Consider the following 27,011-nt stretch of genomic DNA (forward strand, 5'->3'; position numbering starts at 1 on the left):
CCCCTTGCTTTGCAATTGTTTCTTCTTCATCATTTCCGTGGTTCCGCAGTGAGAGGGAATTCACAAGAGCAATATTCGAGAGCATGTGTATAGTGCGGTTGTGAGGCGAGGCAGTATATTAGATGATGCTACTTTCATTACTGTTAAGGCTTCTGTTAGACAACTAGCTATGGGCCTTGATTTACTTTACTGCTGCTGATGCTCGCAGGGCTTTCTTGCTTTTAGGTCAGTTTCTTTGCTTAGCATTCCCATCTTTTATATCGTGGAGGGTAGCGCGTTGTATGTTCAATTTTGTAATGTCGCGGATCTCAAAGCATACGCTGATGCAAACATCCTGGTTCTCTACTCTGCCAAGAGTCTTCGGAAAGGACTGGGCAGCCGTCATCCGTTTATAGGAGATGTATTCCGATGAGGTCAAACTGTGCCCTTAGAAACCGGCTTGATGATCTTTTCGTTGGCTCCCAACTCTTTTGTTGCCAGCATTCTTGTTATGTTGGTTTCCTTATGGGTTTATCCACTGCGTTCATCACTTGATGATTCATATCATTCTCTTGTCGGATGTTTCCTCTTCGTAAATTTGGCGGTCTTCATATTGGAGCGCTGCATTTTCCTCGGTCAGTCTTCGAGATTAAACTGTGGACATTAGCGTGAAACGCGTTGCTGCAAATTTCTTTTCGTTTATGTCTACGCACAATGCAAAGGTTGCATACTCTTTTGTGCACGAGAGCACATAGACATCTGTGTACCGGTCTGCTTTCACACATATAGGTATTTCTGGAAAGATGGCTGTAGCTAAGAGTATGAACAGGGATGTTAGCAAAGCTCTTCTTTGCGGAAACCCTTGGCGCAGCAGTACTTTGTGCTCGCAAAGATCGTCTTCAGACACCCTATAAGGTACGACTTGGTCAACCGGTACTTTTGGTCTATGCTTCTTCTTTGGAAAAGCTTCACCTGAGCATTGCGTTTTGTCACGTATTTTTGTTTCATCTGACACCGGCTAGCTCTAAAGCTATGATGTTCTCTGTCTTTAAGTACCGTTGTATGCATTGTTCGGCAATACAATCCGAGGTTATGCAGACGAAGCTTACCAGACTGATGGGTCAGTACTTGAGAGTTTCAACTTGCCCTGCCTTCGTATGTAGAACAGATCAAATTGGCTCCTTCCAGTAATGGGGTTCCCGGTCATTCGACCAGCTGACGTTAAAGATGTCTAACTGCTTCTGGAGGAATGTCAAGGTTCATCTTTCTTCATCCTGGTATATGTAAAGATATATAATGATCTCGTTATTTAAGGTTTTGTTCAGTCTCCACAGCTTGTTGATATCTCTTTCCATGTTCAGTGTATTGTTTCTCTCTAGCTTTTTCTTGTAATTTTTAGTTTGATCTTTAAGTATTCGATCTTGTTTCCTTGAAATGATATGTTTTCCCCTGCCTTGAGTTTTTCTCTAAACCCTCTTGATATTATTTATTTTGTTTCTTAGATAATGCGTGTCCTGAAAACTCACGCTATGTTGTTTATGTAGCGCTCTAGTGTAACAAGGGAATTAATACAATTAAATTTCAAACAAAAACAACCTGTATCATCTATATTAATTTCAAGTGATTTCAGTGGATTTTGAATAACGCAGAAGTTAGTGATTGTTGCTTTTGCTTCTTGAGGTATAATGTGCTACATTGAGATAACGCGATTGACTGTCCCCTACAAGACAAATGCCGTATTATTAATACAAACAATTCTAACCTGCAAAAACTTTACCTTTGTAATCTTACATTTATTTTCTATATTATAAACACTTTTATGACAATCAGATGTTCATTCAGAAAATATAAAGGCATACGCTCGGATATATTTAAACAAATAATGGTGTGTTTCTGACGTGATTGTTTGTGTCGTCGTATCTGTCATTGATAAGTTCGTATCAGTGTTGTAGGGTAAATCGTCCTGATGATTACAGATAGTGAACTAGGCTTTATCATTATTTTCAATCTAGTAGTAGGCAACTTTACAAATATTTCTATTATTTAAATGATGCATTTTGTTACGATTCTAGTGGTTTTGGTTTTAATTTGGGCAAGTAAGTGTAAATCTTACTATTCCAATTACTTTATACTCCAGTTGGAAAAAGTAAATTTCATTCTTCTGTTGTTTTTTATTTCAGTAAGAAAATAAATTGCATAAGTATTATAATTATGGTTTTATTTTACATTTTTTACGAATAATATGAAGTAATTAAAATGTACAATTTATGTGACGTTGATACAAATACCGTTAGTGCATGTATTTGAAATAAAGAAAATGGATACGAAAAAGAAAATTAACCTTTCATTTCTTTTTTGTCAACTCGCCTGAAGGGGGACGGCAGTCTTTTGTGATCACTCTTAGTCCGGCGTCACTGGTCGTGTTTAAAGTGGTGTTCATCTGAATCATTTAGCTCGTTACCTCCCTAGTTTAATTTACTCTTGATGACACTAGGTGAGGATGGTTATCGTAACAATATCTAGGCAGAATGTGACTCTTGATTACATGCATCCAAAAATTAGGTTATCATGTGAATTCTTGATAACACCTTCCAATCATCCATCGCCCAAAAATATGATTATATTATCTTGATTTAATGTGGCATGAAAGTTTATCTAGTCCCAGTTTTAATAAACCACGTTCAATACCTAGGTCAAAAAGGTCAAATACTAAAAAACCTTGCTACCAGTATACAGGCCACTTGAATAACCCCATCGTGATCGTTGACAATATCTAGGTCGTTTTTGTATACGGGTCAAATAGCAACTTCACTAAGTCAAGTCTTAGAAAAAAGGTTCCAGGAGCTTCATTTGTGACTCAATCTTAATTGAGCTTGGTTAGAATATTTATGTTGATAATGTCTTAACATAATTTCAGTATGAGCGTCAAAAACCTATGGCACCAGATCCATTCTTAGAAAATCCGAAATTACCATTATAAAGCTCACATTTATGACTGAAAATTAATGGAACTTGGCCACAATATATATGCAAACAATATAAATTTCGAATTTTCAATCCGTGTCGTATGGACCTAGAAACTGGGTCAGAAGGTCATGTCTTGCAAAAACGTTGTAACAACTCTAGATGCCACAACTAAATCTTGATGAAACTTGGTCAGAACGTTAATCTTGAATATATCTTGGCTTAGTTGAAATCGGAATGCCTTGCGTCTTAAAGCTAGGTAACCAGCTTTCAAATCTTAGAAAAAACTTTGTTACCATTCTAGAGACCATATTTATGACTCATCCTTGCTGAAACTTGGTCAGAATGTTTATTTGGACAATATTAAGGTCTACAACACTTGATGTCGGTGACTTTAGGTGAGCGATGAAACACCATTATGGCTCTTGTGTTTTTATAATCAGCTAAAAAAAGTATATTCAGTTCTACGAAGACTTTAAGTTCTTTGCTTAAACATATTACAGACACTTGCAAAACATGTTTCTAACAGAAAGTTCAGCAGACACCACGACTGTTTTTCAACACGGGTTTGAGAACTGTACATTTGCCAACAACGGAACATGTGGCTACGACATTCGCTCTCCTTGGGAAATTCAAAAGGGATCATTTTTGTTAAGTGGTCGTCATGTCCTTAACGGAGGTCAAGGTAATCAGAGAGTTATTTATAAGAAATTCGCCTCAAATGTAAGCTTTGACTAATTGATAATAAATGTGTTAAACAAAATGTAGGAAAACACGTATTGGTTTCTTCGCTAGTAAAATTGTTTATAAAAAAAGGATAACAAAGCTGTACCCATTTGATGCGTTTACGCTTTTTTAAACATACACATTTTTCAGACGACGAGTTCTATGCGCTATTTAATACGCATACCTCATCCATTGGTAATCCCGACATTTCGATGGTCTCCCCATTATTACCGAAAGGAGCAGCTTGTCTCAGTTTCTACTACACTATCCCTGCTTCCTGGGAAAATCTTCATGTGAGGATACGTACAGAGGACAACGTCACTGTGGAACTGTGGAATGTGACCCAACGCGGGAATAAGAACTGGACAAGGGTGGATAGATTGGCTGTATACCCTGACGCAGCATTTCTGGTAAAACGGATCTTAAAAAGAATTTTTCAGAATCATAACCAATTTACTCAAATCTATATTAAGAAACCATTACGAGATAAGCATTTAAATAGGCGAACGTAAAATGGTAACAAAACACTGTCCAATTTTGTAAACGAAACAAATATGCATTGTTATCTCCGCAAAACGTATTAAATCGGTGAAAAAAATACAGTAGGAATACCGTGATTCGTATATGTTATATGAACTTGTTTATTGCGCGCAAAATGTTTGGGGTATTAAACCATTTGCTCATAAAAAGGAAATACACCTGTACATTATATATTGTGTATTGTGTACGAAATATCGAGTGGATGTTAAAAAGTTGTATTTAGTGCATCGTGATAATTGTCATTCGCACAACATTAAATGTTAAAATGATCATTATGTTGCACGTGTAATCGCTGTCTATAATAACGGGCATCTTACAATCTGATGCTCGGTTTAAATTAGTTTATAATCGTAGCCATGTTTGAATTGAGATGCATGATTGATACGGTTATTGGAAGACATCTACAGAGAACGGTCGGCACTCGTCCTTCAATACCGTCATGCTTTTGACATGTTTAGACCTTGCATTATTCTGCAAAAGTCTGAATTTTCTGGTCTCTGATAAAGCAAGCCTTGCCCATAACCTTTATTAGTCTTGCACGTATTTGACACACATCCTTAGAATATCAGAATAAACATTAAGTATAAATTCAACGTCACTTTTTCTTCAAAAAGTGTAATCATGCTAACTAATTTAAATTCAAACTTAGAAACCTCATTTTAAATTTAACTTGTTCATCGTTAAACCGTGCCATGATTGAGCTTAAATAACATGTGCTGTTACAAAAACCGGGAGTATATTTCCCATTTAATGCCAACACCGACTGTGCAGGTAAGACTCGAAACCTCTTATCAAGTTATTTATTAATGTTCATATGAACATCATTTGTATTCTCGAATTGTAATGCATTTCTATATGTACAGTTCCGTGTTTTTACATTGTTGCTTTATTTTCTGAGATATTTTATGATACGTCTGAGCCGTTCGTTCGATATTTACACAATTTAGGAACATATATGCAAAGAAGGTTCCTTTAAATATATGTTTTGAAATAGTTTATTGTCCAAATTTGTAAAACAAAATACGTTACCAATAAATTATGATAAACTCGATAGTATTTTGGGATACATGAAGGAAACCAGAAGACAATACACGCAATCAAGTGATACGCCAGTAGACAAGCGCCTTCAGTCGAACGATTTGTTTTGCTTTCAGTATTTTTTTTACTATAAACGCTGTGTTGGATTGATCATTTATGGCTTAGTCTTTTAATAGAAAGATTGATTTGAAATGTATATACTCGCTGTATGTATATATTCGAATTTAATAAGAATATGAATGAGGATGTTTATACGTGTTAATCAGTTAAATCGTCTACAATTCTTTATTTGACCTTTAGACGACAATAAACCATAAGGCTCGCAGCCATGACAATCACACGTTTATCTGACATCCAAAGTTTCCGTCGATAATACCGTTTAGCTGTAGGATGTAATAAGTGTAAATGAATGGATTTGGTTACGCGTTTCACATAGTATTTGATCGACTATGGATGAGGAGAAAGTACAGGTATGAAACTTTTCAAATCAGAGAATTACTGGAGCATATTTTGTTTATATTTAAACAAATCATATTTAGGTCGAACGACTGTCTCAGAGGTTTCATGAAATATCTAAGAATATACGTAAACGAATCAGTGTAAAAGATTTCCTAAATGTGTTTGTTTAGGAGCATGTGGTTGACGTGTTATGCTCCCATCGAAAATAAACTGGGGTATATACTGCTTTGCATCTGTTTGTCGGTCGGTCGGTCGATCAGTTTGTCGTTCGGTCGGTACTACACCATATGTTTGCGCACGATATCTAGAGAAAACTTTGACCCACAACCATACACATTTGTATAATTGTTACTTGGCAAAAGGAAGAAGCCTATCGACTCTTGGGTCTGAAGGTAATAGATGAACGTCACATGGGGTTGGTACCATACAATGTATAAAGAATTAAACAAAAAAACATTAGTTACTGGAATGTATATATGTACTTCATTAACAAGTCCTGTACGTTTATGGGATGAGCAATTACATTAGGGAATAGGGAAAAACAACAAACAATACAACATATTTTTTGGTAAGTCATTTGTATGACCGACTGACTGATACCGTGTTTTACTATTTCATATTCATCAAACATACATAAAAACATGAATACACACAAAAGCTTTGTTACAACATCATACAACGTAGTCTACAACAACGCCAGGCATACTGTATGCCGGCACGAGTCCCTCCTCGTAGGCAACTTATACGGCAGCAACGCCTATCAACGTAGACTACTACAACGCCAGGCATACTGTATGCCGGCACGAGACCCTCCTCGTAGGCAACTTATAAGGCAGCCACGCCTATCAACTTACACTACTACGACACCAGGCATACTGTATGCCTACACGAGTCCCTCCTCGTAAGCAACTATAAAGGCAGCCACGCCTATCGTATCTTCCGGAGACCGAATCCATTAAATGCATACTCATTGTGAATAAACGCATGCCCTGTTGTAAAAAAACACAATCCTAAATTTCAAATATTAGCTCGTACCAGGGTAAAACGCATGTAGATTACACATTTATAAAACAACATTTGTAATGTTACTCTTACTGTTATTCAAAACAAATTAAAAAATTAACACATGTATCGATCAGAGCCACCTATCGGAAACTACATTGACAAGGGAAATTAGTTTTCGTCTAATTCGCACATGCTCAAACGACGAAAACAATATGTTCTGCAATAAGCCCTTATCATCTGTTTCCTTACACTGTCGTCGGACGGGCTTACATACATAATGATCAGGTAATATTGCGTTATACCTTTTGATTAGTGATATTGATGTTAAGCATAAGAGTGTACGTAATGGAAAATTTTAAACATTGCTTACTTAGTACTGTACATTTATTGATACTTTACTTTTTTCGTTTTACAGGTTGAATTTACCACAAAACAAGCACCAAATGGTTTTGTAGGGGTCGATGATATAATTATAGGTATGTTTTTACGAGTATATGTAATCATTTATAATTTTTAATGTCTTTTTTCTGTATTTCGATAGCATATAAATACTCTATAACCGTCAAATCTCATGATTGTAATTATATTGTTCAACTGTTACTTTGACAACTTTTGATAAGTGTGTAGATAAATAATTTTGTACCGCAAATATAACAGGTAAATATATACATAGGCTCGGCAAGTTAGAATTAAATGTTGGTACACCACAGTTTTTAAGGTTTCCATCAGATTCATTTTTGACGATGCTGCGAAGCAGCTCGTCGTAGTTATCATATCATGAACAAATTCTTCACAATGGCGACCTATGTAAAAGACCGAGCCAGTCCGATTGAGATAGCTCGATTTTTCTAATCGGCATACCTCGCTGATTATCATTGATAAAGGTATAGGAAGCTCAGCTATAAATAGGACAGCATATTCTGGGAAAAAGATTTAATAATAGTTTGAAAACGTTAATTTTAAATCAGTTATATTCAATCCATTATATGTTTATAGATCAAGGAAACAACTATGCATTTTTTGTATTTTATTTGACATTTGTCGTGATTCAGTAAATAAACTGCGAATTAAAACGTGTATAATTAACTTTCAACGCGATCATGAGTGTAAAGAAAACGAATTATTTCGAACCTGACATTTGTAAACGTTGTAGCGACAATGGTATATAAACAGCATAATAGCCATTTGACATCTTTGACACTCGCTCTTATGCGCGCTTTCTCATTTTGCATATTTAATAAACTTTTCAAACACAAATTACTGAGCCACATCAGTGCACATACTATGTTTGATAATTCATTCGTTTGTTGGATATTATTTGCTGTTTTAATTAGGTCATATCGCGGACATTTAGTTAACCTTACCATGTGTTCATGGGCGAACTCACGTATTCAAGTGCTCTTACGACTATGTGTTCATACCTACTTTCGGGAATCATCATGAAATTATTGCCGTACTTAACGAACAAGCATGCCTTATTGAATTAGAGAAAAAAACAATAATCAAAAGAGAAAATTATATGTGCATGCACATGGGCATGTAAAATCTCGTCCGTACACTTAGCATCATTAACTTAGGAAAGGAAACAACGAAATATAAAATTTGGTATGATATATATGTAAAATTAAAGAGCATGGTGTAATTTAAGAGCATGTCAAGTTTTGAATTTATATGCTGAAACGTAATGTTATAACCCACAAACGTTTTACTGTAACAGAACGTTTTTTTCAGATAAGTGGTACAGAAAATACACGTCGAATATCTTTTTAAAGATATTTCTTGTTATATTTGATCGATAATGTAACCCGCCTCCCAGTTTCGCTGAATGGATCAAGTTCCCCACGGGTACTTCTTCCCCGTACCCCCAATTTTTTCTTCGTTTTTCGTACCCTACATTTTTCGAACCCATTTTTTTTTCGTACCCATTTTTTTGTACCCAATTTTTGCTCGTACCCAATTTTTTTTCGTACCCAATTTGTTTTCATACCCAATTTTTTTTTCGTTACCAAATCTTTTTTTGTACCCAATCTTTTTTTGGCATGATTTTTGTACCCAAAATTTTCGTACCCATTTTTTTCCTACCCAAAATTTTCGTACCCACATACACAATTGTGGTGATGTATATAAACTTAAATAGATGCTTTTATATCAATCCTCTTCAAACGCATCGTCACACCAGTACTGTCAGTACTTTGATTAATGACGGGTGTTGCTATTGACATGCTTAATTTTTAAACTCTTGGACAGACAAACATATAGGCGCTGCTAATCCGTCCGTTTTTTTAACCAGGTTTTCCGAAGGAAAAAAAACTGGTTATTAGATTGGCGAATGCGGGCGGGCTGGCTGGCGGGCTGGCGGGCTGGCTGGCGGGCGGGCGGAACAAGCTTGTCCAGGCCATAACTATGTCGTTCATTGTCAGATTTTAAAATCATTTGGCACATTAGTTCACCATCATTGGACGGTGTGTCGCGCGAAGAATTACGTCAATATCTCCAAGGTCAAGGTCATCCTTTGAGTTTAAATGTCAAAAATGGCCATAAATGAGCTTGTCCGGGCCATAACTATGTCATTCATTGTCAGATTTTAAAATCATTTGGCACATTTGTTCACCATCATAGTACGGTGTGTCGTGCAAAAGAATTACGTAGATATCTCCAAGGTCAAGGTCGGCCAGCTGGCTGGCGGGCGGGCGGAACAAGCTTGTCCGGGCCATAACTATGTCGTTCATTGTCAGATTTTAAAATCATTTGGCACATTAGTTCACAATCATTGGACGTTGTGTCGCGCGAAAGAATTACGTCAATATCTCCAAGGTCAAGGTCATCCTTTGAGTTTAAATGTCAAAAATGGCCATAAATGAGCTTGTCCGGGCTATAACTATGTCATTCATTGTCAGATTTTAAAATCATTTGGCAAATTTGTTCACCATCATTGGACGGTGTGTCGCGCGAAAGAATAACGTCGATATCTCCAAGGTCGTGGTCACACTTTGAGTTCAAAGGTAAAAAATGGCCATAAATGAGCTTGTCCGGGCAATAACTATGTCATTCATTGTCAGATCTTTAAAGCATTTGGCACATTTGTTCACCATCATAGTACGGTGTGTCGTGCGAAAGAATTTACATTGATATCTCCAAGGTCAAGGTCGCTGCGACTAATAATAGATTTTGAAACGAGCCCTTTATCAGACTTTTTTTATTGAAAACCTGGTTTTGTGACAATTTTGTCCTTTGTTTATATTTTGGATTGATTTAAGTTTGAAGGGTGTGAAACGAATTTCACTGTAATGTTATTCTTCGTAAAGCTCGATGTCCGTCCGTGTGCTCCTTCCTATAAACGTATGTTATTGCGATGAAAACCAATAAAAAAAATTCTTCATATCAGATAACATATTTAAAAAACAAAACAAATGTTAACTGGAATGCCGATGATGTTTCTTAAAGGAATCTTTTCTCGGTTTGGTAAATTGACAAAATTGAAAAAAAGTTGTTTCAGATTCGCAAATTTTCGGTTTAGTTATGATATTTGTGAGGAAACTGTATCTTTTGACGATTTAAAAACCTAAAAATTATAAAGCGTTGCAACGCGAAACGATTGAATAATTTGGAGAGTTCTGTTGTTGTCGTTTAAATTTGTAACTACGAAGATTGGTTATATAACGTATAAAATACGCATCTTTTGAATGATTGGCAGGATAGCTCGGTTCGCTTATGCGTGTTTACTTCAGGATTCCGGGGGTCAATGGTTCGAGCCCTGCTGCGGGCTACTTTTATTTTTGATTTTTTACTGGAGCTTTTAAAATTTAATGTTTACATTTATCAATATAAAGCATTTAATGACAAACTTCAAAACATGCCAAAATCTGCGAAAAGGCCCCTTTAATGATCGGTTTCACCATCGTCAAATGGACATACTGTTTGTTAACCCAACCGCTTCGTGTACTAATACAGGCGGATGTGATTGCGCAATAAAGTTTAAGAAATTCGCCAATAGCAAAACATGATGATATTTTATCATAATTATTTTTCGGACCACTTTCATATTTAACAATAATTATGTCATGGTGCCAATAGTTGTTCAAAGATTTTAAAAGAATACACAGGCAATAAAATCATTCTTTCAACAAAGCTGTGTATCCCTAAACGCGTGAATGCCAAATTAAAGCAATTAATTTTAAACCTCGATAAGTATATGTTTCAAATACAGTTGAATTTTTAAGTACCATTAGTGTGTGTGTATGATAGAAGCAAAGATTTAATCAATAATTTGTCATTGTTATTACATTAATTGTATCTGTAGTTCCACTACCAACACATTCGATGTAGTCTTTATCACTAGAACTAACTATACATTCTACTGTTGAATTGGATGTGAACGTTGTTAAATTAATGCTGATTATCTCAAGTACATGTCCGTGAAATAATTATCATTCAGACGAATAATAAATCGGGTTTCATGAATATTGCTGGGCCAAGTGTGAGGTTGAGCGCTCTAAAACCGATTAAAACCCCCAATGCTTTGCATTGACCGTTCCAAGGCGGTGACCCCAGCTTTATTCTTATATGTGTTTATGTTGTTTTGTATTGTGCTGTTTTGTACTGTTTGGGCAATCGGTCACTTGCCTTAAATAAAGGACCAACTAATTGTATATAATAAGAATTTAATACTGCTCTAGCAGCTGGAGTTTCACTTCTTTATTTTGAACAAGTTGGTGTTGTCAGTCTAGACAAATACCGGGCCCTTCTTTCTGACATTATGAAGTTATATTAAAGACATTATACAGGTCAAATTAACTTTTCAAGAACGTGTTGTTGCAATTATTGTTAATGTGTGTTTTTCTCCGTTTCTTTGTTTTTCTTTTATTATATATTCAAATAATAATATTTGTAGCGTTAGTGGTAACAAATGAATTTTATTCATTATTCATCAATTCTTTGCGTTTACCGTTCCACGGCGGTGATCCCAGTTTGTATATATGTATTTTTAATGTCAGAGATCTGGTATAAAAGTAGTTGAAAAAAACAAGAAATTTCTCTCATGATTGAGTTTCTGGAGTTATACACGTTTACATTGAGTTGTGTTGGATGCAGTAGAGCGCATCCCCGTACATATATGCAATATTGTCATATTTCAGTCTTTAGAATATTAAAGCATTGGAGCTATTCATGTTATGTGGATGAAACGTATTTACAATCTTTCTGTCACTTAATTTGTTTGCCAATTATCGGTAGATAAATCGCTTGCATGGTAGTTAACAATCTTTAACAGATGGGCCATTATTCTGTTTTTTTGTGTGTAACTTAAACACATATCCCATAATTGTGTTAATAGTTATCCGATACTAGTGCATTTAAACTATAGTAATTGATTTACTTATACTTAACGATTTGGCATTCATGTTCATTTTTTTCTTTTGATAGGTAATTTGATTGAACTCGTTTTAGACGCACGTTTGGTTTGTGATTCATTTTGTAGTGTATCGTTCGAATAGGAATTAAACCGGTTTAAGCCCCCATTAACATCTCGCCTGGAAAACGATCGCACCGGCCAGCCCACTGAATCACGTGATATAGCGGTCAGAAAACCTAGACAAGCTAACGCCAAAGTTGTATCTATCCTTATAGATTATGCGACATTCTGGATGGTTTTAAGGTAGCGCACCTCTAATGATTTTCCGCGATTTATTTTACGATCATTGCCGATCTTCAATGATCGGTTATTTCCGAGAGATGCATTTTATTTTTTTCAAACTTTGAATTGTGATATGAGTTTACCTAATTCATTTAGAATACATTATTTTCACTATAAATATTGACTTTGATCCAATTATCATCTGAAAAATACGATTTCGCGATTTTTTCAAAGATCGACGAGCCTTTTTACCTGTTTACTTATAGATATCTAATTTAAGGTTGCACTGAATCAGATGTGAAGTAGTCGTGGCCGAGTGGTTAAGGCGATGGACTAGAAATCATTTGGGATCTTCCCGTGCTGGTTCGAATCCTGCCGACATACATTTTGCGACGCGTTTTATTTCTTTTCTAACGTAATTTGATTTAATATAGCATATTAGCTATGTTTATTGTTAAATATGTTGAAAATTGTATGCACATCCTTCAATTTTTAAAATTAAAACAATGTTATGGCTAAATTGGGTAATTTACTGCTGAAAATACGAATGATGCATGTTGCATTTGTATTTTTATTTCAAAAAGTAAACGGTAAATCTGTCTTTTTCTTGGTATTTTTGCTGTATATAGTGTTTCTATAAATAATTAGTTTAAAATATAACTTAAATGATACTATTTTGAATTTTATTACAGTTTGTTTTTAACCGACCCAATTTTTACTTGGCTGAAATCACTTTCATTTCATGGCGCTATTCCATAGATAAAAATTTGTAAAAAATAAATGTCTGTAAAACAAGACTTATTTCATCTTGTTTTAATTTTAAACACCTTTACTGCATCTGTTCACACCAACTTCATGCCCATATTTGGAAATTTTAATGATTTATGGAACTTTTATATACCCCAGGGGTGAAAACAAACTTGACAAAAGCCGAGCGTGAGGGTGGTTTTGAAAAAATCGGTATATTTTTTAAAAAGCATGGAAAGCCTACCTACAAATTCGCATGTAGTTCAGTGAAATGATGCTGATTAGGAAAATAATTAATTAAATTATATTTAGATATGTGCCCATTAGGGGTGCGCTACCTTAATAAATATTTAATCCCTTATAACACTGGTAAAATTGTTTTGTTTCATTTATTGATTTGGTCAGAATTTGATAAAACCCGTTGTTGACATGAGCATTGTTCTCCTTTTGTTCCGTTACAATTATTTGACCGGTTGTTACTGTCCATAGATTATGTGACATTAAACATATGACGAAACTTAGTAGAACGAAAATTCGCATTTAAGCCCGGTCTTTATTGTGCAATCATTATTACGGGAGTTATTGCCCTGTATTTATAGATATGGCATGTTCTAATGGATCGTTGTGTCCATGCGGAATCTCGGGACCTAATGATCTGATTTGATGATATAATAAATGTGCCCATTTTATATCGGACACTAAAACATACGAATTGTATGACACTTCATATGCAGCATTAATTGGGTTTAATGCTGTATTTTCAGGTTGTTCCGCTATAGTGATTTTTTAGGGAGTTGTGCTCTTTGATTAGTAGTATGACATTTCTGATGAATTGTATTTATCTGTGTCAGATCACATCAACTAAAGATCCTTATTTGACGAAACTGTAGGGGCAGTCTCCTTACAGATTGGCTACGCACACATGTCCAACGGCTACACTTAGCTTTCAATGAGTCATTGCCTCTTGAATAAGTATTCTCTCCCACTCAAGAACTCGAAAAGTTATCATCCGAATTTAATTTCACTTGATATGAATCATCAATATATAGTGGATATGCGCAGAATGTCAAGTCGTTCGGCGCAAACGATTTTTTTCGGGTCGGTCTCTGGAAGTTTAGATCCGCCTATGATGATAATTAGTATATACAGTAACCTTATAAGCTAGACATGCGCGTATTGTCAGGTCAATCCGCATGAGCGTGGAGTAAGTGACATTCAAATAATAATTTGTTTCCGCGTGAGATCGCTGACAATAACGATCCAAAGTTAAAAACTGTTATGAAGAATAGGTGGGGCATGCATATATAACCAGATGATTCCGTTCCAAATAAGTTGAATATCATCATTACGGACTGTTGATATTTCATTTTTTTTTAAGTTTCCAATCCTTAAAATTAAACTATACCTTGACAAAGCGCATAATAGGGGTGCATTTTATCAGTTTTCCTGCCATTCTGTTTATGAAATCCTGCGTAGTCACATCTGAGGTAAAAGTTTTAATGCAAACGAATGTTTTACACAATCTTTAAAATACTCGAAACATCGATTTGTGTACGTGAAGAAACTACAAAGGGTAGTTTAAAATTTCAGAACTGAATAAGACTTTCTTAACGTAAATTTTGGAGGGGGAGAGGCTATACGTCAATAACATTAATTATTATTTTTATTTGTTTTATAAACAAGCTCCGTATGATCATCAATTTTGATACAAAAGAACGTAAATAAGAAAACCCTCGCAAGTATATTCAGATTGCAGAACCCTTTGTTTTATTTTTCAAAAATAATTATTTTTTTATCAACAAACGAATAACATGACGCTCTTTCATTACAGAGAGTTTCCGATGTGACCCTGGGTATTCTCCGGTTAAGTCGGAAGTTTGGGCGTATTGTTCTTCTGCTCGTAAAACACTACCGTCGTGTGAACATCAAGGTAATATGTATTATGTATATCATATTCTAGGTATAAAGAGGTCTAATTCATTAATTGTTATCTGTATATCAGCGACGAATTCTTAATTTTCCTTGAAACGATATTATGTGGATAGTGTGAATAAACAGCGATTTGAACACTGACAAAACACATTAAACGCGTTCTATCGCATTGTCGCCATCGTACTATCGCGTTGTCGTACTTTCGTCATCGTATTATCGCATTGTCGCCATCGTACTATCGCACTGTCGCCATCGTATTGTCGCACTGTCGTCATCATATTATCGCACTATCGCATTGTCGCCATCATACTATCGCACTGTCGCCATCGTATTGTCGCACTGTCGTCATCGTATAATCGCACTATCGCATTGTCGCATTGTCGCCATCGTACTATCGCACTGTCACCATCGTCTTCTCGCACTGCCGCCATCGTACTATCGCATTGTCGCCATCGTACTATCGCGTTGTCGAATTGTCGCCATCTTACTATCGCATTGTCGCCATCGTACTATAGCGTTGTCGCCATCGTACTATCGCATTGTCGCCATCGTACTATCGCATTGTCGCCCTCTGAATTTTAATGTGTAAGCACGTGGCCCTAACGGTACAAACATATCAGTTCGTCATCTTTAATGACACTACAACTTCGTTTATTTCATTTGCGTCATTCGTGTAATCGTGTCACCATCTTTTAATAATCAGCGTTTATTTTCGTAATACTTTTATACATGTCGCGGAAAATCGCGATAATTTCAAACAGCTTATAGGAGCGCAAACCAACGCTTTATCCAACGGACACACATTTGACATGTGGCCACACCTACTAACGGCTAGAGGAGCACTAAAGAAACAATAATTATCAGCTTCACGATGAACCGTTTGAATTGAAATAAATCGCGCGTGTTAAAATAAGCCACTCAACGCATTGAGTTGATAATCAATAATTAAATTGAGTCGTTAAATATGTGGTTTTACACACATGAAACGACCTGTAGTTAACCATACCAGCGACACATTTGAACCTGCTCCTTTCGATTAAAACTTGTTTCCTTAATAATGCATGTATTTAGTTTTCCGGTATTATAAAGGTCCCTGAAACAATAATTTCATTTACACTAAGTCGAAATCAAATTCACTTTATCTCAGATTCAAGTTTATTATTAGTAATTATTCAAGATTATGTGCAACTTTAATATCTTATAGATAAATTCTATATCACATCTCTTCTTTGATAGACTGTGGGCTGTTTCACGATCTTCCTCATGGTGACGTCGATATCACCAACACAACAAATGGGTTAATTGCAACACTTACGTGCCATTTCGGGTATATCCTTAATGGCAGCAACACTACCGAATGTGCCAGCAATGGAGAATGGAACCATACAGGACAAAATTGTGTACCCGTTGGTAAAGCCAAGATACATTTTTTTCTACCTAAACAAATGATTTTAACAACACCTTTGACATTCCGAATATAATATTGCCTTTTTATTTACTTACTACATTGTCATTTAATCTATAAATCAAACGAAAATCAGGGATTATGTTTTGCATTTTAATAATGTACACAGTATTTTAACTTATTTCAACATGAATTTATTGTTAAATCATTCACACCAAGTCCAATGCTTTTGTTAGATTGCGGACCATTGCCAACTCTTTCATACGGTACTGCGTCATCAACTGATACAACCTATCGATCAACGGCAACGATCACGTGTCACACCGGATACAGTCTGCATGGGAACGCCACACTCACATGTAACAGCAATGGGATATGGGGCAATGTAGAGGGGGCATGTGAACCACTTGGTGAGTGCTAACTATCATGCAGTTCCTTTCATATTTGTGAATGTTTCAGGTAGTACACGTTAACTTTTATGTGTGTATGTATATCTATAGTACATAAATATGTCATACTATGATAGATTGTGGGACATTCAAAAGACCAAACAATAGTTTCGTTTCAACAACGAACACCACATATGGTTCCACAGCAACTATCACTTGTTACATCGGATACAAACTCTATGGAAGAAACACATCCACCTGTAACAGCAATGGAATGTGGAGCAACGTCGGTCATTTATGTACACCAGTCGGTAAAGATTATTTAAAACACACTTCATACATAAAATGTAATGCAAATTACAAATTGCAGTGATACTACTATTGTTAGTCGTTTTAACATTTGAACAGTCGACACCAACATCGCATTCGCTTTTCCATATTTGTAAAAAGAAGGATACTTAACTTTGATTCGCTTAGATTGTGGACGATATCCAAGGCCAACGCAAAGTTGGATATCAACTGGACCAACCACATATAATTCAACAGTGATCATAACTTGCTTTCCGGGCTACAAACTTACGGGAACTGGTATATCTACCTGTGAAGAAAACGGGAAGTGGCGTAACGCAGACCAGGAATGCATCCTACAAACCGTCTTTCTGAAAGTACCTGAAGCAAATTGTACATTTGAGGACAATGCCACATGCAAATGTGACAGCACATCAATCGTGCAGGACACGAACTTCAACAATACAGTCGATATGCCATACAAGATGAATGACAGTTTACATCTGAATGGACAAGGTTTGTTCATGCATCTTCATTAAATGAAACCTAGCTTTGTTGAATTTCGATAAGGTAACACGTTACTTGCGTAACAACACGAATGCATGCGTTGCAATTTTGGTCGTGTATAGTAGGAAAAAGTATTATTCATTTATTACTTGTTCTTCTTTAATTCAAATGTGCACAAAATCATATACGTTAATGACTAAATAGCATACACATAAGCGTTATATATGTTTCATTTTAAAGACAACTCCTGCTACATGATGGCCTGGGAAAACAAATTAGTACAGTCCCAAAGCGGGTTTGCTTTGTTATCGTCCACTTTTCAACCAGGAGTTTATCTTATCAGTTTTCGAAACTTACTTTCTGCTGGAGAACTACATATCATTGTGGAAACAGATTTCAATTCAAGCAAAAATCCAACCCATATTGAACGAGATCAAAACATGAACGAAACAGTGGTTATTGCGGAAGATAGACAGTTTAGGTTAGGATCTTTAGTTACATTTCAGTAGTACAAAAATACATGTATACATTTCAGATTTGACAACAATTAAATATCCAAACTTAAGACGCATTCAAAATATGAGAAAAGGATTAATGTTTATATTATTGTTAATGGGCATTCTTTGTAGATGGTGTATCGAGCACTACTAAAATTGTAAGTTCCATAATCGGTTTTAAAAGCTTTGATAAAAAAGAATGTTTCTATTCAGATATACCATATATAATCTAGCAATATCATATTTTGACAGATTGCGTTCCGTACTAATGACTCGACAAACGGGCATCTCGGAATTGATAATGTGCAGGTATTTAAAGGTATTTAACAAAAGCCAATATTATGTCGTTTTTTGGTCACAAATCGCACACTTACGTAGTCCGAGAGTATAAACTGCATTAAATTTAGACGCGTTTATTAAGTTTAATTTTATAATTTATATTCTTCTCATATAAACATAACGATATGTTCAAAAATGCGTAACACGTACATGTCAAAAATGCATATTTTATTTTCAAACTTTGAAAGTTTTTTTAAATACTGGCTTACGATTAGCATTTCAATATTATGTATAATGCTCCAATATTATGGAAAGCCTTGACTGTGCTAGTCATACACAATCAATATTGTTATGTCACATTATTGATATTTTGGACATCAATACATTTAATGGCAAACATTTTACATCAAAATCAACACTTTGATCATTGTGCAATACAAGCTGCTATGCCCAATCAAAAAAATTGCACAGACCCCCAAAAATATTGCGTACAATAAGTTTGTGCATTTAATCAATCTCTATCATTTCTGTTAAAGAAACGAAATGATGCAACTTTGTCATCTGTAGGCTTTTTTATGATCCGTGATGGCTGACAAGGTGAACACAGAAAATTATACATCTAACCATGTCATGTATAACAAAATAAAACAATACTACATAGAGCATATACATGGTGTTTGAAGAGTTTTTAATGTATATTAACCAGTCACATTGACCTTGCACATGAATTTCCAGACGAATTGCCAATTATTGCTTTAAGGTATCTAAAGATGTAGAATTTTTTACAGAACATAAAAAAATCGGTGATACAACCACGCTAGTGAAGCATGTATTGGTGCAAACTTTAAATTTCAGTTACGAAGATCTTTTCTTGAGCAAAAATAAATAAAGGGGAAATTGTTTTCAATTGAATGCTTTATCACATGCTAAAACTGAGTAATCAAAATCCCGAAAAATAACCACCAAAATAACTTATAATAAAGTAAAATTACAACTAGTTATTGGCATCCCACCGAACAACTGATTAAATAATGCAATTATTCAGATGTATGTTAGTTAAATAAGTGAAATGAGTAGATTGTAATAAGATGTGAAGAATAAACTCAGTCCAAATCATGAGGAGAATACATTACGTTGTGAAAAGTAAACTCAATACAATACTCTTATTTCAATATCTGATTGCTTGATGTTTGACAAAAAATAGGTCATACGAAATGTCTGTTGGTCGTAGGTTATTTGTCCAAGATTTTATATGAATTAGTATGATTATGCAATCGCGTTATTCTTTAACTCCTAAATAAACGACTAGTGATTGCATGTAATGCAATGCCTTATGGTGCCGGAAAGCATCAGACGTTATTATTCCTATGATATGTGATCTTTGAACGATATTATTTTTCAATAAATTTCACGCATGGATTGTTTCCTTTACTTATTATTGTTTATTTGTGCACGTCTTTTCCAATTTTAAATAAAACATTTCTGCAATTGAATGAAATCTTCTTCTGTATATTTTGAGTGATTGTTTTTAATTATTACCAGTTTATATGGTCAAGTTAAGCGTAAACATGTAGCGTTTGCAAGAAATAAAAACTCATCATACAATACATCCCAAGTATTAGTTCTTAAATAAGAGTGTAATCACTAGCTGAATATAATAAGAACGCCACCAGCACACATGCTATTCCATTAGCCCACATTTTTCGTTTGTTTGAAATACACTTATAATAACATCTTCAGCATTATTTTCTTATTTCAATACACTTGATGGATCATTTACATAGTTTTTTTTGTTAGGAGTTTAATGCGTAAAGTGACAGCATCGTTTTTTTTTTCAAAACCAAGGAAATCATACCAGTATACAAATATTTCCAATATTTCCTATATGGTGACAAGCATGACCTTACAAGATATTTGTAACTAAATGAAAAATATATCATATCTTCAATATGACCATCATCTCTTAATTAAGGCAGCCAATCTAACATGATAAACTCACAAGTGTTATGTTTGTCTGCCTAGCTCTACTTAGTTTTACGCTTTTTTTCGGCATGAATAGCTTAAGGAGAGCCGTTGTGATCACCCTTTTGTCCGGCTTCCAACGTCGTGCGGTGAGCGGAATAGGATCTGCATCATCAATTTTTGCTCGTTACCACACTTTTAATGTTTCATATTTCAAGTGCGTCTTGAAAGTAGGTCATCAGGTAAACTCTCTCCGTCTAGTGGCCACATTTATGAAGAAGAATGGTTAGAATGATAATATTGACAATCTAAAGACCATGTTTAAATCTGGGTTAAGCATGGTCCAACACAGGCATCTATGTCATATCTTAAACAAATGGTGCCCGTGACCATATTTTAGCGCAAAGGGCCATCGTAGTTCTTCTCTTTTTTATGTCTCCCCTAGTTTTATGACATTCACATTAAGAAAACTTGTGACATGGATCAGTCTAAAAGTTAGTAAAAATGCAGTATTTTTCTCATCTTGTTCTTAAATTTGATGCACTCATCCGCTCTTAGTTATACGTAATTAGTTTAGGTCAAGAGCGAAATGATATTTGAGATAAGACATTTACTATAAAGGTACATGTAGTTGTCTGGATAATGTCCATCACATACCATCTCATATACATTACCATTTTAGCCAACACATTGGATTAATGATGTTTTGAAAATATAGTGTAATTGATATTTCGCTTGTATGATATTGAATCAGAAGGTAGCAAGCCATATATTTTTACTCGTATTGTTAGGTCGCGTATATATCTCTTTTTGTGTAAAAATATTTTGGAACAATATACATGTTTAGTAATGTCAAAATCATAATATACAAATCTAAAATTAAGAGTCTAAATAAATATATTATTGCAGAGTTATTTTCATGTTATCTTAATTATCAACAGTTTTGGCAACTTGTGCTATCACATGATCAATTCCAATAAAACACAATGTCGGCCTTCGGACGTATTGAGTTTGTTTAAATAAGTGAATCGTTGTTTTTTTTAGTATAAGTTAATTCATGTTTGATGATTTATATGTAACACCAAATACAGCATGAGCTGTCAGAACAGCGGTTCATTTGATCTTTTTGATCTTTACAAATGTTGGCGGTCATTTGAATATTTCAAAACACTTTCTTACAACGCAGCTGCATCTTCATTTGTTTGGACATAGTTTAAAAGCATTTTATCCTTACACATTTTTGTGCTGTCTATTTGTTATAAGAGAGGGTGGGGCGATAATATATCGACTAGCATACGTACCTTATATACAGAAAAATGATAGCTGGTACCGCTTGTAAAATGCTACTGACACAGGCATCGAAAAAATACCATTGGTTACCGACTCTCTGCACGTAAAGCTTCATAACTTTTTCCCATGTATTTTAAACGGTTTAAGTCACAAGTTAGTATCGGGTATTGTCAAAGAAAGCGATGAAAATACCGATTTTAAAAATAAAAACAAATGTTTTGTTTTCATGTTCATAACGTAGAATATTCATAATGTTTTCACGTAGAATATTCATAATGTACATATGTAATGATATATTGACTTTATATACAGACAAAGGTACTAAAAGTATTGCTATTTTAACAAAGTAATAATCATTCTATAAACCATTACTTCCGTGATGTGTCAACACGGTCGAGTTAAATTTTCCGAAACTTTGCATTTTAAACTCGTTTGAGCATTTAAATGTAAAAACAAAAAACCACAAAAAGGAACGATATGAAGTAAATTCAATCGAAGTATATGCAAATTTTACACACAAAGATCCAATTAAACTATCAGTTGTTGGACCTGAATAATTATTTTAGCATATCTTGTTTTAGTTTAATTGTAAATATCCAATGAAATAGAAACCAAAATAACTTAGTTTTTAATAGAATATGCGCAAAGGAAATGCTTGCTACGAAAATAAAACGTTAAATTTAAAGATGTCACGAAACTTGTCCATCAAAATTAAGTGTTGATAATCGAGTCCTGAATACACCAAGCTCAATAAAATCTTAAGTAACTATGCCTACAATAAGATTGATCACATGCAGCCTAAAAATCAAAGGCATGTTTAATCGTCACAGACCTATTATTTACAAAATATATATTATTTGTATCAAAGAAATAGAAGAGTGCAGTGTAACTTGTCTACACAAAGAAAACGACCGCTAGTATAAATACGTGATTGTAACAAAATAACACAATTATGGAGACAACAATCATATTTGAAAAATTGTTATCCGAGATCTTAACATTTTCTTCGCACTGTCAATGCTTTCCATACATCGATCTCGGCATTATAAGAGCTACGCTAAAGGTACGTTGCAAAGTAGTTTTTGCTAAATTGATTCGGGAGCAGATAGTTCCATCAGTTTACCTGGGTTCAGAGATTGTATATTTTTCCACGAGTTGTAATTGCAGGGTGCGATCTTCTGAACATAACAAATGGGAAAATAATTGTGGATAACCACACAGCCTACTTTCGCTGCGATGAAGGATATCGCCTGGTAGGAAATTCCAGTTCCACGTGTACGCAATGGAAGTGGACCTCTGAAGCGCCGAGCTGTGAACTTATAGGTACGGAATGGTATTTAGGTAACAATTTCATCATTCATGTCGAATATTACATTATGACTGATATATATTCTAATATGCTTCTGGACAATTCTAACATGCTTGCTGTCGATTCGTTCAAACTTGATGATTGTTGCAACATGATTGGTGACAAATGGATGTTTGTATGTTCATTATTCCTGATTCATGATTGAATAACATAAATTTTCACTGACATAAATGTATACTTTAAAATTTTAACAAGCGTGATGAAACTGTTATCTAAAACGAATCATAATCAATTTTGACAGCGTCATTAACAAAGTCAGTTAGCAACAGACAGTAAGCAGACTAAAACTAAGCCGAATGCAAGTTAGCACATCATTTCAGCAGGTGGCACTCTTTAATTTTCCGTATGTTAAATAAATTATGTTTCTGAAAACATCCGAACCATTCTGACTTCTATACTGAATAAACTGAATGTGTTTCCTTGGTTTTATAATATCCATTAAACTAAATACGTTTTATTTTGCTATTAATACTAGTAGGCCTACTATATACACAAAAAAAATACTGCCAATAATGTTTTTTGATATGGACAAGTTGCAATTGGTACTCCACAAAATGTATATGTACTTTACTCAGGAGATAACGGAGCTTATGTGTTGGAAGTGTGGCCCATCCTTAGTCGAAATAATTACAGTAGACGTAATTTACCGATGTGAATTGTATATCGACCTCATATTTATAAACAAGCCCCACCCCACAGACCTGTGCATGTAGCTTTCATATTTCTCATGTCAGTTAGCAAGGCCATAATTACAATGTATATAAACACATACTATTTAAATATAAAAAAACATCATTTTCAATCAATTTGGACATAAATAAATAAATGTAATGTAAACAGGTCTTGTAGGGGTGGTCTTGCGGGCCTCGTCGCGAGGGCCGGGCAACCGAGCACGCGAGGCCTGTACACTGGACTGATCCTCGTGGAGCGCGTGTGAACGGCAGCTGTAGCCGGGACTCGCATATTGTAGGGGTGGTCTCGCTGGCATAGTCGGGGTACCGAGCTCGCGAGGCCTGATTGCTAGACTGTCTCTCTCGGGAACTATGGGTACCGTTTGTCTCGCCCTGGGATCGCGGACGCCTTGCCGAACACGCGGTTGAATCTGAAGGCCTGCTCTCGGTAAAGAATCTATCGGTGGCTTCGATGTCAATGTATCCAAAAGGGCTACATTCCAGATAGGCGGTTAGAACCCCTTTTGGGACGGTAAAGCTGGAAACAAAAGCGTACCTTTTTTGGAGAAAACATGCTTTTGTATCTCTCGCGACGTGTTAAGTCTCCCGGGCAGTAGATGATCGTCGCGGACCGGTCTTTGAGAGCAGGAACATTGAGCGCTTGTACAGCGAGAGACAGAACATGGTACTCCAAGCGGGGGCGGCCAGCGTGAGGAACCACGTTGCAAAGATAAGGAGAAAGCGGATCACAGTTTTTTGTCCCGGCCGCATACACACCCGGCCAGAGGGAAGAAACCACAGACCTGCCCTCGGCGGTGCAAACGGAGCTAGAACTATTCGGTCCCGAGTTGGACACGGCTTTCTTGCCTTCGATACGGAGAGCCTTGACGTGTCCTGCCAGCTCGGCGCGGTCTTTCAACCGAAGCCGGGCGGCAATCAGTCGAACGTCCGATGGAGCTCTTGCAGCAGTTTCGGAGAATCGACCGCCTCACGCATAGCGCAGCTTACCAATGGGTGGGTGAGTCGGTCGGCCGGCCGGCCTGCTGACCGCGCGTTCCCTCACGTGCGAACACACAGTCGCATCACGGGCGACTCTCATGTGCGATAATGCTACTTTTTTGTTTTTTATTTCTGTCATTATGTTACATTATCATTATCCCCTGCAAGTTACAGCGTCCGACAAACATGGACTGAGGGACGAACGGCGGGCGTATGGACATAACATAACATTTCCGTTATACGCCGTACATTTCCGTAGTCGTCCGAAGCAAATCGGAACCACTGTCATTTGACATAATTGTATCATGCATGATTGTATGTTACTTTGTGTTTGGATGAAATTCACATTTTGCTATCGCGTTAATTTATAAAAGGCATCAATGTTTGATTCGATTTTGTAATGCGCCTATTGCAAAAGTCTCTCTGCAAAATCCAACATACATATACCAAGCATGTAATTTACGAACAAGAATGTTGCATGTGCAGACATGAATGATACCATCAAGCCGAATGTAAAATGACATTTGTCCTCAGGCACGATGTTAGTGACATTAAGCATGAAAAGGTGTCTACATACAAATAGAAAGTACCATCATGAATCATGACACGGTCATAAAGAAGGATGTACTGTTTTCCTTAATACCGTTCCATACATAGGTAGGCAATACAAAAAAGCAGTATTGTTGACGCAGAAAGTTACTATTATCTTGCGTTATTTATGATTAAATTGTGAAGTTTGTATACAACTTAAACGAATAGTGTAATTAATATTTTATTTTTAATTTTTTATTTCTATTATAAAGACAGGGAACATTTTCACTATAATTGTACGTAAATTTGTTTTATTTTTTTGAGCATATTTTTGAATGCATGGGTATATTCCGTAATGCAATTTATTTCAGATTGTGGACTTTTTCCAACGACCTCACATGGTACCGCGTGGTCCACAGCAACCACATACGGATCAACGACAGCAATCACGTGTAATACAGGCTACATTTTGAACGGAAGCAACACTTCCACATGTGGAAAAAGTGGATTGTGGACCAGCACTGGCCAGACATGTTCACCCGTCGGTGGGTTTTCTTTGTTCAATTGCACTTATTAAGTGTGTATGTTGTTTGTTACATATTTAACATGTGTAAACGCAAAAACCAAAGTTGTTAGAATAGAACATGTTCACGAAGAACGATTTTATGGAATCAAGAAACAGTAATTATACACTTAACAGCACAAGGACTTTTTTATACATTTTTTCCCGTTCGATATATTTTATTTTCCTTGAAAATATGTGTGTGATGGTCGCGGGCATCCCACTCCACACAGTACATATTTTGCAAGCGATGTATGCATATTATAACACATTTTTAACATTAGATAATCAATAGCTTTTACAAAACAATACAGATAATATGTGTAAGGGTTTAGGACATCCCGCCCCACACCACACATAGATCGCAAGAAATGTATGCATATTATTATAAATATTATACATTTGAACATCGATAGCTCGTACAATACAATAAAAACAATATTGGTTTAACAAATACTTGACAAAAAGTGACTTATATAATCCCTTATCATTAGCTACAGTTAAGGAGCTAACAAAAGTTCCATATCTTTACTTTGACGCAAATCAATAACATTGTTAATTTCATTCAATACACTGTAATGCAAGGACAGGTGTGATTTAGCTTCTTTAATAGTAGGTCTAGTTTAGTTCATTTTACAAGTGTAACTTAACATTGTGATCAAAACAAATGTTCAATTTAAGGGTCCATTTGTATTTACATTTCCCAAAAGAAAGGAAGGTATGTTTTGACGTTTGAAAAATGATTACATACAGAAAACAATTATGTAATTAACTTATTGACATGCTTACATTCCCAAAATGTGTCATATAGTTTCACTTTCAGTTTTACAAAAGGTGCAATTATTTGAGGTGGCATATTCGATTTTTAATAAGGAGTTTGTATCCTTATATATTGTTGTATTTGATTAAATACACGTTATTTATTGTTTTGATTTTCTCTTCTGTTATCAATTTCATGAAATCACGAATACTCGATCTTAAACGCGTATCAAATTTAGGCGCCATCAAACAGAGGTAACGACACTATTGTGATTGGATAATACTCTTTGATCACCGGGAGGACACGTTTTTTAATGTGCGTTTTGTACATATGCCATGGTTTCCATTTGATCATACTTTATTTAATTTAGTACAAACATAGCGTGCAGCAAATATGTTAATGTTTCGCTTACATGGCATTTATTTTATGATTTGTATATAGTCGTATTATGTTGTGTTGGATTTTTTTTCATTTCTGTTT

The 27,011-nt window shown here is 35.4% G+C and overlaps 1 protein-coding gene across 2 annotated transcripts in view; it reads left to right on the forward strand.

Annotated features, from left to right (window-relative positions):
- Positions 1-1,939: 1,939 nt before the first annotated feature.
- Positions 1,940-27,011, forward strand: part of LOC127878200 (sushi, von Willebrand factor type A, EGF and pentraxin domain-containing protein 1-like) — a 29,903-nt gene continuing 4,831 nt past the window's right edge. For both annotated transcript variants that reach the window (XM_052424687.1, XM_052424688.1), the window contains exons 1-13: positions 1,940-2,075; positions 3,473-3,628; positions 3,820-4,079; positions 7,127-7,187; positions 14,922-15,020; positions 16,259-16,432; positions 16,664-16,837; positions 16,954-17,127; positions 17,294-17,620; positions 17,852-18,092; positions 18,360-18,427; positions 22,807-22,962; positions 25,581-25,754. In XM_052424687.1, coding sequence (XP_052280647.1) covers positions 2,027-2,075; positions 3,473-3,628; positions 3,820-4,079; positions 7,127-7,187; positions 14,922-15,020; positions 16,259-16,432; positions 16,664-16,837; positions 16,954-17,127; positions 17,294-17,620; positions 17,852-18,092; positions 18,360-18,427; positions 22,807-22,962; positions 25,581-25,754 — 2,113 coding nt within the window. In that variant the 5' untranslated portion in view covers positions 1,940-2,026. The remainder of the gene's footprint in view (positions 2,076-3,472; positions 3,629-3,819; positions 4,080-7,126; positions 7,188-14,921; positions 15,021-16,258; positions 16,433-16,663; positions 16,838-16,953; positions 17,128-17,293; positions 17,621-17,851; positions 18,093-18,359; positions 18,428-22,806; positions 22,963-25,580; positions 25,755-27,011) is intronic.

The sequence above is a fragment of the Dreissena polymorpha genome, chromosome 4, assembly GCF_020536995.1.
Source record: "Dreissena polymorpha isolate Duluth1 chromosome 4, UMN_Dpol_1.0, whole genome shotgun sequence".
Taxonomy (NCBI): Eukaryota; Metazoa; Mollusca; class Bivalvia; order Myida; family Dreissenidae; genus Dreissena; species Dreissena polymorpha.